The 12,963-nt window shown below is 39.7% G+C and overlaps 1 protein-coding gene and 1 pseudogene across 3 annotated transcripts in view; both read left to right on the forward strand.

Moving 5' to 3' along the window:
* Positions 1-12,963, forward strand: part of CUL5 (cullin 5) — a 96,310-nt gene that overhangs the window by 23,566 nt on the left and 59,781 nt on the right. For 2 of the 3 annotated variants that reach the window (XM_076002482.1, XM_076002483.1), the window contains exon 2: positions 1,024-1,133. The exons of the other annotated variant lie outside the window; for it this stretch is intronic. In XM_076002482.1, coding sequence (XP_075858597.1) covers positions 1,024-1,133 — 110 coding nt within the window. The remainder of the gene's footprint in view (positions 1-1,023; positions 1,134-12,963) is intronic. 3 annotated transcript variants of the gene reach the window in all.
* On the forward strand, positions 1,144-11,202 carry LOC105876114 (small ribosomal subunit protein uS10-like; annotated as a pseudogene).

The raw sequence follows: 12,963 nt of genomic DNA on the forward strand, positions 1-12,963 counted from the left end.
TTGCTGAGACTATAGGCACATGCTACCATGCTGGGCTAATTATTTTTCCATGTTTTTTTCCCCTCAGTTTTCAAAGTTTATCTAGATTTCAAATATACTTTTTGTGAGGAGTTTAGGACTACAAAATATGAAGTATACAGTCTCCACATAAGATCACTCTTACTTCTGACACCAACTGCAAGTTTGAGGGGTTCCAAAAACTACTCTCAGGTGTGATTAGAAAGTTTCATAGAATTTAGTGAAACTGTTGTACTCATAGTTATGATTTGTTATGGGAAAAGATCCAGAGTAAGATCAGCCAAAGGAAGAGACTCATAGGACAGAGTCTAGGAGGGTTCCAAATATAGAGCTTCTCTTGTCTTCTCCCTGTGTAATGAGGACACATTTCACTCCTGGCATCAATGTGTGACAGTATGCATGAGAACTACCAAACAGGGATGCTCATCCAGTCTCCACCGTCTGGAGTTTTTATGGAGCCTTTTCACATAGGCATCATTGATTAATTGGTCACATGGATAATTTCAGTCTCCAGGCTGACTGACATTGCATGATGGAAAGCCCCCCACTCCAAGTCACATTGTTGGTCTTTCTGATTGACTAGCCCCTACCCTAAGATGATGCAGGCACGGCCAGTCCCCTCCTTAAATCACATTGTTAGCCTATTCAGTGTGATCCAAGGCCACCAGGCAAAGGCACACTTACCAGACATAACATTCCAAGTGCCCAGAGATTACCTACCAGAAGCGAAGAAGAAATGCCAGATCTTCTCTTTGGACAAGACCAAATTCTTCACAATACACTTTTATACAATTAATTTTTCTCTTTTATAATTTTGATCTTCCTATGATTCCTTAACAACAGATTAAGCCTATGTGGATTCTATTATGGAAAACTGGTTCTTTCAAATTTGAGCCCTGCATTTCTTTAGCTATCTCTTAAAAGATAAAAATTATAGGACACTTTTGATTTAACTGCATTTAAATTAAACTACCTTTTATCCTTTTTTTTTTTTTTTTTTTTAAGAATAAAGGTTCTCTTCAGTTTGAAGACAAATGGGATTTTATGCGCCCGATTGTTTTGAAGCTTTTACGCCAGGAATCTGTTACAAAACAACAGTGGTTTGATCTCTTTTCGTAAGTAATCCATTAATTCTGTTTGCTAACATAAAGGAAATTTTGGTGATCTTTTTCAAATGGAATGTACAACTCTAGATTGGTCTGCTTACCTATTAAAAATTACTAGTAGTGTGGTGTTGGGTCCTAAGACATGCCCCAGGTTCAGTGATTTGCTAGGTGACTCCCAGGACTGAACATAAAGTGATACTCACAGTTATGATATATTACAGTGAAAGGATACATAGCAAAATCAGCAAAAGGAAAAGGCACACGGGGTGAAATTTGGTAAAAAATAAGCACAAGCTTCCAAGAGTCCTCTCCCACGGGAGTCACACAGGACACACTTAATTTTTCTAGCAAAAAGATTGACGACATGTGTGATGTGTTGTTTATCGGGGAAGCTCGTAGAGACTCAGTGCCCAGGGTTTCTATGGGGGCTGGTCACATAGGCAGTCTCTGCCTGGCATGAACCAAAATCAGTATAACCACATTGTTTGTATAAACAGTTTAGGTACAGTGAGCCACTTTTATCATTTCAAGAAGGTTTTATGTAAGTGTAGGAAACAAGTTCTAAGTTCAAGTTCTAAGTTACCAGCCAAGAGCTAACCTTACAAGCAGGCTATTCTAAGGAATGCAATCTCAGGTCTGATGTGTTAACTCTTGGCCTTTGGCCAAAATGTCTTTACAGCAAAAGTATTGTCAGTATGCCTCCCTCCACACCCCTTGCAGCAGGACAAGACTGACCTATAGTTTTGATCTCAGTTATGCCTTGGATTTAGCTAGCTAAAACAAATCCCATTTACCATAAGGTTTACCTTAGAAAACCAAATGGCTTTCTCCTTAAGTTTCTGTATGAACCTTTTAAAATATGGCCTCCAGTGTCAACTCAGAAGAGCACAGCTAAGGCCAGTAAATTGAAGCAGATCTGAAAACCTTCCAGGATTGAGGCAGTGTTATGATAGGGTACATACACAAATATAATCCCAGAGGGTATATGTGGAACCCCTGGAAACAAAGAGTTTAAAATTGTTAGGGTACCCCAAGCCATGTATACATTAGTCAGCTATTATAGGTTTACCTGTGTGTGGCCTCCTACCATGGGGCCTTTCATTCTAGGGTTCCCAAACTAGTCTAGTTCATTCATTTCAGGCCTTGGTTTCAGGTTGACTGCCTTAAGGCAGTTAGTTCCAAACAGTTTTGCTTATCCATCACACCTATTCATTTGTTTCACTAGAGTGAATGATATCTGGAGGTTTTCTGCATGGGAAATGAAGAAGCTGGGGCTGTTCCCTGCTGTCTCATAGTGCCATTAGGTGTGATGGTAAGCTTGGCAGTCAGTTTCATTTAAAAGTACTCACGCTTTTGGAGGAAGACATGGTCGCAGGTGCAGCAGAAGCATGGTGTGCCTGCTTCTGCTCCCGACTTACCGCTGTTCGCTCTTGGTGAGGAACAGGTCAGCGCAGCTATGGCTTTTAAAAATACTGGAAAAACACCCGTGGAGCCAGAGATGGCAGTTCACCAAATTAGAATTACGCTAACTAGCAGCAACGTAAAATCCATGGAGAAGGTGTGTGCTGACTTGATCAGAGGCACAAAGGAAAATAATCTCAAAGTAAAAGGACAAGTTTGGATGTCTGCCAACACTTTGAGAATCACTACAAGAAAACCACCTTGTGGTAAAGGTTCTAAGACTTGGGATCGCTTCCAGATGAGAATCATCAAGTGACACATTGACTTGCACAGTCTGTCTAAGATCGTTAAGCAGATTACTTCCATCAGTATTGAGTGAGGAGTTGAGGGTTGAGGTCACCATTGCAGATGCTTAGGTCAACTGTTTTAATAAATTGATTACCAGTTGTCAAAAACAAATAAATAAGTAAAATTACAGCAGCTTGGAAAGGCAACACTGAGAGATTCCCTTTAGGAAGAGGGAAAAGCTTTCAGGATTAGTTCTGAAAAGCAAAAATCATTAATGTCCTCCTCCCCTGTGCCTTCCCAGGTGATAGGTTTTGTTTTTTCTCCATTATAAAATTAGCGTAGCAGCTAGGTGCAGTGGCTCACAACTGTAATCCCAGCTACCTGGGAGGCTGAGGTGGGAGGATTGCTTGAGCCCAAGAGTTTGAGACCAATCTGGGAAATGTGGTGAAACCTAATCTCAAAGGAACAAAACTGTACGTGAAAGTCAGTGTATCCCATTTAGTAATGAAAACTTCATTTTTTCTAATCATCCAGACCTGCAAGAAAATAAAAGCATTTTTTTTCCAGAAAAACATTTTTATACAACTTTATTAAAAAGACATAATCATGGTTAGGAATTGGTTAGGACAAAATCCTGAATTTTCAAAACTTTTCAAAATGGGTTTATGTTACCTCCCACCCATTTTGTCCTGATCATTTATCTAGTGAGTAGCCTAGAAAAAATCAGTTTCTTTCTGGGGGAAGCTGTATTTAATAACCAGATTGTCTTACTAAGATGCGTATACCAGGAGTGGTGAGAGGAAGGTGAGAGAAATAGAGCCAGGTTATTAATCTGTTTTGCAAACTGTAACTAATCCAGAAAGCCAAACACAAGTCAGTAGCAATGAGACATCTCGAGAAGGGCTCAAAGTTCAACCTGTAGGGACTGGGTTAAGGGGTTACACTCCTTGTGATGTGCTGTCTTCCAACTTGCAGCTTTTGGCAGGAACCACAAGCTTAGGAATGCAGGTAGTATCCATATCACGTATATAAGACCAATCAGCAGCTTGATTTCAGATGATCTTATCAGAGAATAAGCCTTTTTCTGTGAGCTTCCGAAATTGTTGATATGGTCCAGCCAGAATCCATGATGTTTTCAAAGTTTATGGCTCCACAGAAATGTGCCTTTTCCATCTTCAATAGTCTTTGAGGCAAAGTCCTATTTATTAAGCATATACCTGCTTTCAGTTCAGCACAGCTTGTGTTGAGGTTGAAATGGCCTAGTAGCAGACAGTATCAGGTTTCAGCTAGAAACCTGATACTGTCAGATCCAGGAAGTTAAGATCTGTGAATTCAGTATTCTAAAAAAGTTAATGTGTTCTTTGGCAGCAGCAAAGCAAAGATGCTATAAGCCTCACTGTCATGTTCTAAGTCCAGGTGACAAGACTGGCCTAAGCCCTATTTATCTTGTCAGTCTTAGAATCCAAATTGATCTGCTCAAAAATATGCACATCAGGCTGGAAAATCATCAGCCTCTAAAGAGCTCAGTAGCAGCGAAATAACTGTGTTTTAGAACTCTAAAAGTGTATTTCTAGCCCAGATTTCCTTTGTTTTCATATTGTCTCCCTTTTTCCAGAGGCACCAGTAGGTAAAAATCAAACATTGATTATGGAGACTTAACTCTGTTCCCAGTACTCAAAAGAGTTTGAATTTCAATCCCTTCATCAGCAGAAAAAGTAAGATTCTGTCTAGTTTACCTGACTGAGATAATCCCTCTAGCATTTATAAAATGACCAGCATATAATATGTTATATCAGCCAGGCGCAGTGGCTCACGCCTGTAATCCTAGCACTCTGGGAGGCCGAGGCGGGAGGATTGCTCGAGGTCAGGAGTTCAAAACCAACCTGAGCAAGAGCGAGACCCCGTCTCTACTATAAATAGAAAGAAATTAATTGGCCAACTAATCTATATAGAAAAAATTAGCTGGCCATGGTGGCGCATGCCTGTAGTCCCAGGTACTCAGGAGGCTGAGGCAGCAGGATTGCTTGAGCCCAGGAGTTTGAGGTTGCTGTGAGCTAGGCTGACGCCACGGCACTCACTCTAGCCTGGGCAACAAAGCGAGACTCCGTCTCAAAAAAAAAACAAAACAAAACAAAAAAAACATGTTATATCACTGTTTAGCATACGTCTGGATGCAATAGCTACAAAATACAACGCCATATTTTAAACACCACCGCCTACTTTTGTTTCTTTGTCTTATTTTAAATTTAATCACACCTCTAGCAATAAATTCAGTATTTACAGCTGCTGGGAAATCCTGACTGGAATGTAAGGGGTAGGGAGCGACTGCTGTGGTAGCTGCTGCTAGTCTGAAGAAACAGCTGTAATTGTTCTCTCCCTCTACTCCCTTTTCTCCCCGAGTTTATCTAAAGCTTTGCTCCAGCCCTGGGCTCTGATTTAGCTATTACTTTTTCATACTTACAAGAGAGAGCAGTACAAACTTTTTTTTTTTTTTTGAGACATAGTCTCACTCTGTTGCCCAGGCCAGAGTGCCATGGCGTCAGCCTAGCTCACAGCAACCTCAAACTCCTGGGTTCACGCAATCCTTCTGCCTCAGCCTCCTGAGTAGCTGGAACTACAGGCATGCGCCACCATCCCCGGCTAATTTTTTCTATATATTTTTAGTTGTCCAGCTAATTTCTTTCTATTTTTAGTAAAGACGGGTCTCACTCTTGCTCAGGCTGGTCTCAAACTCCCGAGCTCAAAGGATCCATCCGCCTCCGCCTCCCAGAGTGCTAAGATTACATGTGTGAGCCACCGCGCCTGACCAGCAATACAAACTTAACATTTTTGATCCACCCAAAACTCACCCTTGGGAACTTGCAGGCCTTTTCTCTCCCACCTGGAGGTGAGAACAAAAGCCAAAGATATTTATGCTATGCTTTTTTTCTCCTCTCTTAAGTCAGCATGGCCAGAAATAGCCTGGGGAATGAGGTAGTTCTAATCCCAGGAGAGTTGGCTATCATTTTCAGATTTCATAGGTAATTTGAAAGACGTAATTTTGGTAGACAGAGCTCCACTGCTGTTTCATACCATGAATGATTTTATACCAGCATTTCTCATCCTACTGCTCCTTTCTTTCTCATGAATCCCACTTCTGACACTGACACCAATGGTGTCAGCAGTTCCAACACCACCCTTAGGTTCAGTGACTGCTAGGAAGACCCATTAGACTCACCATATACTTAAATTCGTGGCTATGATTTTTTTTTTTTTTTTTTTTTGAGACAGAGTCTTGCTTTGTTGCCCAGGCTATAGTGAGTGCCCTGGCGTCAGCCTAGCTCACAGCAACCTCAAACTCCTGGGCTCAAGTGATCCTCCTGCCTCAGCTTCCCGAGTAGCTGGGACTACAGGCATGTGCCACTATGCCCGGCTAATTTTTTCTCTATATATTAGTTGGCCAATTACTTTCTTTCTATTTATAGTAGAGATGGGGTCTCACTCTTGCTGAGGCTGGTTTTGAACTCCTGACCTCGAGCAATCCGCCCGCCTCGGCCTCCCAGAGTGCTAGGATTACAGGCGTGAGCCACCGTGCCGGCCTTGATTTTTTTTTTTTTTTTTTTTTTGAGACAGAGTCTCCCTCTGTTGCCTGGGTTAGAGTGCCATTGTGTCAGCCTGGCTCACAGCAGCCTCACACTCCTGGCCTCAAGCAATCCTCCTGCCTCAGCCTCCCAGGTAGCTGGGACTACAGGCATGTGCCACCATGCCCGGCTGATTTTTTCTCTATATTTTTAGTTGTTGAGCCAATTTCTTTCTATTTTTAGTAGAGATGAGGTCTTGCTCTTGCTCAGGCTGGTCTCGAATTCCTGAGCTCAAAGGATCCGTCCGCCTCAGCCCTCCAGAGTGCTAGGATTACAGGGGTGAGCCACTGCATCCAGCCTCATGGCTACGATTTGTTACAGAGAAAGATGCAAAGTAAAATCAACAAAGAGAAAAGATACATGTGCCAGGGTCCAGGAGGAAACCATGTACAAGCTTCCAAATGTCCAGAGGAGTCACACAGGATTAACTTAATTCCTCTAGCAACTAATTGTGACAACACATAAAATTTTGTCTGCCAGGGAAGCTCATTACAGACTTAGTGCCCAAGGTTTTTATTGGGGGCTGGCCACATAAGCACATTCTACCTGACACATACCAGAATTCCAGACTCCCAGAAGGAAAGGAAGTGTTCACCATAAATCACAGTGTTGGGCAAGTGTCCTTAGAATACTCAAGATCAATATCCTCAAGATACTTAGGTCCTCAGGATGAAAAAAAAATCACACTCTCTGTGTAAACAGTTTAGGTATAGCAAGCCATTCTTATAAAGAAATGGTGAGAATCCTTCCAAAATCCAGATTCCCAGATGCCAGCCAAGGGCCAGCCTTGCAAACAGGTCTTTCTAAAGATTGCAGCAGTCTCAGGCCTGCTATAATAACTTTTTTCAGCACACCAGTGAAATATATCACTGAATTGTAAATGTATGATTGCATAGCCTATGGGTATGGAGCTGTTATGCTCATTTTCTCGCTTTATCACATAGAGAATATTCTAATTTCCTAAATAACGTAGAACTTGCATCATCTCAGTTATATCTATAATTCTCCCCTTTGAGAAATTAAAGTTCAGTAAGAAACAGCTGAGGCTTTTTAAAGTTTTATAGCATTCATATATATGTTAAGTTTTTCTTAAATTATTTGATTAAACTGTTTCATGAATAATATGTTGAGTGTGGTCGGGATTTTGTTGTTTGTGTTTTTGCCAGTCTGTGTTGATATGATTTATCATCTAGAATAATGCTTGTTCTCTAAGTACTCCTGACAAAAAAGGGGCATGGGGAACCTGCAGCCATAGGTTACATGTGGCCTCCTAGGTCCTTAAATGTAGCCTTATGACTGAATCCAAATTTTATAGAACAAATTATTTTATTTTTATTAATGCATTTTTGTTCATCTTTATATTTTTATCTTATTTTTAAAATGAATGTATTTAAGATATCAAAGAATAAAATAAGTTTCAACAAAATAATCCTCCTAGATTGATAAGCACAATTAGGACATTAGTAAGCCATAGGGCTAAATTAGGGCTGCTACACTCATGATTTAGTTCTAACTTCCCCCATCTGACTGGCACTACTACTACATGAGGCTGTTGGCAATACTTTTTGGGGGTTGAGTATGCCAGTCTGTTATCAGCTTTTGACAACAGTGCACTGTGTTTCTGTTTGAGGTGGAATTTTTTGCACAGCTCGACAGTATTTTTTAATTTTGTCTGCTTAACAGCCCATTATGTCAAGACCAAGAGAATGCTGAAGGAAGAAAACAAATTATTAAATGAGAATTGGGAATTGCAATTTTATCTTGTTTCTCCTAAAGATAAGATGATTTGCTTGCTTTGTAATGCTACAATATCAACATTAAAGAAATTCAATGCTTACCAGCATTATAACTTTCATAAGGACCACAAAATATTAATATTTTAAATTAGAGGGAGAGGCATGGAAGGTTGTATGCAGAAATTAAAAGATGAAAAGCAAAAACAAAGTCAATTCTTTCAAGCAGCAATAAGACCTAGAAATAATGCCACTGAAGTGACTTATAAAGTAGCTTATATATTTGGGGAAAAAAGAGAAGCCATTCAGTGATTTAGAAATTGTGAAAGAATGCATTGTCAAAGTTGTAGGATGCTTAGACCTCTATAACATTTCAAAGTACTAACAACTGCCTCTTTCAAGGAGAACTGTAACTGATCAGTAGCATGAATTAGCCTTCAACTTAACAACTTCATGCAATACTTCAGAAGGAAATATATATATATTATTCAATCATTTTGGATTAATCAACTGATACTGCCGACTCAACGCAAGTTCTATACTTCATTTATAACAGGATTGTATTTGCTATGAAGAGTTACTCGCTTTGGGCACTCTTGTGAACAGAACACAGGGAATAGATACCTTCAAACACTTTCAAGATACATGTCATGAAGTTGGACTAAATTTGGTAAATTTAGTGAATGTATAGACTGTACACCTTCTATGACAGGAAAACATGAAGTCTATTGCACAGATCAAGAAAGTATGAACAAACCCATATGCTCTCATTTCTTTTCATTATATCTTGTATTAGCAAAATCTCTGTGCTAAAGCTACTATTTTAAGTGACACTTGGCAACAAGTTATAAGTATTATTAACTATATTCATGCACATGCAACACAGCATCATCAGTTTCATAACATACTAAAGTTGAGAGATGAGGTATTCAGTGTGGATTTGCCATATCATTCTAAAATGTGGTGGCTGTTGCAGGGACAGGTGCTAGCAAATATTTTATGTCTGCGACAAAGATAGTTAAATTTTATGAAAAACAGAATCAGCAGGGTGAATTATTCAAAGATTTCTGTAGTTCTATAGGAATGCGGTATTTTTGTGTGATACCATATCAAATCAAAATGACTTGAATATTTCTTTGCAAGGTAAAACTAAATCTTTATATATGTGGCCAAAAAAAGTCCAAGCATTTTGATAAAAGCTATTTTTGTTCAAAACACTTACTCAAAAGGAAATTTCAGAGGAATATTTTCCCCAGTTAGCAAAGGTAATTGATGCGCAGGATGATACATGTGAAATCATTTGAAGAATATGTAGCTGTTACAGACCAATTAATTGGAGAGTACAATGAAAGTTTCACTGACTTTGGGAATTAACATGCCCCCAACATGCCCCCAAAATGCTTTCTTTCAACCATTTATTGCTGTGAATCTACATTCTCCTACCTAACCCAAATCAAGACGCCCTTAAGGTCACAAATGACAGATACCCCTTTAGAGGATCAGCCGAAACCGCAGACCTCCATGCTGGTTTTTTATTTCTTTGTGGTTCAATCTTGGTACGTTATATATGTGTCCAGGAATTTATCTATTTCTTCTAGGTTTTCCAATTTGTTGGTAGACAGTTGTTCTCATAATAATCTCTTAATTATCCTTATTAACTATATTTTTAAAATTCTTCAATGTCCTTAATTTTTTTCTACTAGATTTTTGGTTTTTTTTGTTTTTTGTTTTTTTTTTTGAGTCAGAGTCTCACTCTGTTGCCTGGGCTAGAGTGCTGTGGCATCAACCTAGCTCACAGCAACCTCAAACTCCTGGGCTCAAGCGATCCTATTGCCTCAGCATCCCGAGTAGCTGGGACTACAGGCACGTGCCACCCTGCCCGGCTAATTTTTTCTATATATTTTTAGTTGGCCAATTAATTTCTTTCTATTTTTAGTAGAAACGGGGTCTCGCTTTTGCTCAGTCTGGTCTCAAACTCCTGACCTTGAGCGATCCTCCCACCTTGGCCTTCCAGAATGCTAGAATTAGAGGTGTGAGCCACTGCGCCCGGCTTCTACTAGATTTTCAAATGAGGAGAATTTTGTGGTCCACACTGTTCATTAGTTTAGCCAACGCTCATTCCAGGATCTCTTTTCCTTGCATACCTTCCACTAGAGAGGCTAGATAACTTTAAAATTTCCCTTCTTGGGAAATTTTACTACTACTTCCTTATTACTAAGGTGGCAGTGTGACACAATTCTGGCAAATAGGTCTGCAGGAGGTTCCTAGGAAAGGTTTTACTTTCCAGATGAATTAAACTAATGTGCCTAGCACAGTCTTTCCTTTTCCCCCCATAAGAGTCACAGGGGTAAGAGACTAACATCCTAAGATGGCAGAGTAGAAAGGAAAAGATCCTGGTGAGTCTCTGAAGAGACACCAACAATTGCCTACCTCTAGACCTCTTGTTATATAAGAAAAATAACCTCTTAATAGTTTAAGCTGATGTTAACTTAGTTTAAAGTTTTTAGTTGAGTGCATCCTAATTGATACAGGATGTGTTAAAGTATTCCAATGTATTTATGTGAAGTTCTTACATTTCTAATTATTCCTACCTTATATTTTGGTATGTATTATAAATAGACATTACAAAATGTCTATATGTAGTATATTGTGTAGTGTACATGTAAACATATATTATGTAAAATTTATCATTTGAATCACTTTTTTTTGTTTTTTAGAGACACAGTCTTGCTCTGTTGCCTGGGCTAGAGTGCCAAGGCATCAGCCTAGCTCACAGCAATCTCAAACTCCTGGGCATAAGCAATCCTTCTGCCTCAGCCTCCCAAGTAGCTGGGACTACAGGCATGTGCCACCATGCCCGGCTAACTTTTTCTATATGTTTTTAGTTGTCCAGATAATTTCTTTCTATTTTTAGTAGAGACGGGGTCTTGCTCTTGTTCATGGTGGTCTCAGACTTCTGTCCTTGAGTGATCCTCCCGCCTTGGCATCCTAGACTGCTAGGATTAGAGACATGAGCCACCGCGCCCGGCCTGAACCATTTTTTTTTTTTTTTTTTTGAGACAGAGTCTCGCTTTGTTGCCCAGGCTAGAGTGAGTGCCGTGGCGTCAGCCTAGCTCACAGCAACCTCAAACTCCTGGGCTCGAGCGATCCTTCTGCCTCAGCCTCCCGAGTAGCTGGGACTACAGGAATGCGCCACCATGCCCGGCTAATTTTTTTATATATATATATCAGTTGGCCAATTAATTTCTTTCTATTTATAGTAGAGACGGGGTCTCGCTCTTGCTCAGGCTGGTTTTGAACTCCTGACCTTGAGCAATCCGCCCGCCTCGGCCTCCCAGAGAGCTAGGATTACAGGCGTGAGCCACCGCGCCCGGCCTGAACCATTTTTAAGTGTACAATTCAGTGGCATTAATTATATTCTTTTTTTTTTTTTTTTTTTTTTTTTTTTTTTGAGACAGAGTTTCACTTTGTTGCCCAGGCTAGAGCGAGTGCCATGGCGTCAGCCTAGCTCACAGCAACCTCAAACTCCTGGGCTCAAGCAATCCTGCTGCCTCAGCCTCCCGAGTAGCTGGGACTACAGGCATGCGCCACCATGCCCGGCTAATTTTTTCTATATATATTAGTTGGCCAATTACTTTCTTTCTATTTATAGTAGAGACGGGGGTCTTGCTCTTTTTCAGGCTGGTTTCGAACTCCTGACCTCAAGCAATCCGTCCGCCTTGGCCACCCAGAGTGCTAGGATTACAGGCGTGAGCCACCGCACCGGCCTAATTATATTCTTAATGTTGTGCAAACATCAGCACTATCCATTCCCTGAGCTTCTTTATCATTCCAAAGAGAAGCTCTGTATGCATTAAACAGTAATTCCCCATGCCCCTCCCCCAGCTCCTGGTAACCTCCATTCTACTTTTTGTCTGTGAATTTGCCTATCTAAGTAACTCATATAAGTGGAATCATATACTATTTGTCCTTTTGAAAGGCATACTGTTTTCAAATGGGGTAAGTTACTCAGTTCAGGTTTAATCTTACGACCCCCTATTCTTGTTTTTATTACTTCTATAACTTTATCATTTATTTGATATTATTCTTTCATTTTCCTTTTCCTTGTTTTTATTAATTTGAAAGTTCACTTCCATTAGTAGGTACTTTCCTGTTTCTTGCTCTCAGAAGCATATGGTGGTATCACACCAAGGTCACGCTATTTCTTCTTCTTTTCTACACAAGGAAACTGAAACCTTTGTTTTCACATCTTGATTCTTCTCCTGTCCTTTGTCTCTGCCCCCTTAAAATCTTTGAAAAGCTTTTATTTCCTCCTCCTCCTACTCTTCAACTCCTAGATTTTTCTAATATAGTTAAATATTTAAAAAGAATTTCCCTTATAGCATGCTCTTTTAAAAAGTACTTTGGTTATATATTCCAGAAGAGCATGTTCTTATCCATTCAGACTTAATTTCATATATTTATTGCTCACTATTACTTCTTCCTTTTTATCTTAGGGTATAACATTTGATATAATAGTAGAGTGCATGACTAGAACCACATGCACCTATATGAGTAAAGTATCAGAAACAATGTTGAGTGAAAAAATTATTTGAAAAAATTACTATTTGATATGATTTCTAAAAGTTCAAAAATCCTTATAATGCTGAAATTTGAAAACAAATTCAGGCTTAGTTAACTTACGTGGAGGTATGGAGGAGAGTAAGATTAGGGAGAGGACAATAGGAGACTTTATGTTGTCATAATACATTCCTCAAGGATAGTTCTCAAAATGTGTATCAGGAGATTTAACATGTC

Source organism: Microcebus murinus, chromosome 4 (genome assembly GCF_040939455.1).
Source record: "Microcebus murinus isolate Inina chromosome 4, M.murinus_Inina_mat1.0, whole genome shotgun sequence".
Lineage (NCBI taxonomy): Eukaryota > Metazoa > Chordata > Mammalia > Primates > Cheirogaleidae > Microcebus > Microcebus murinus.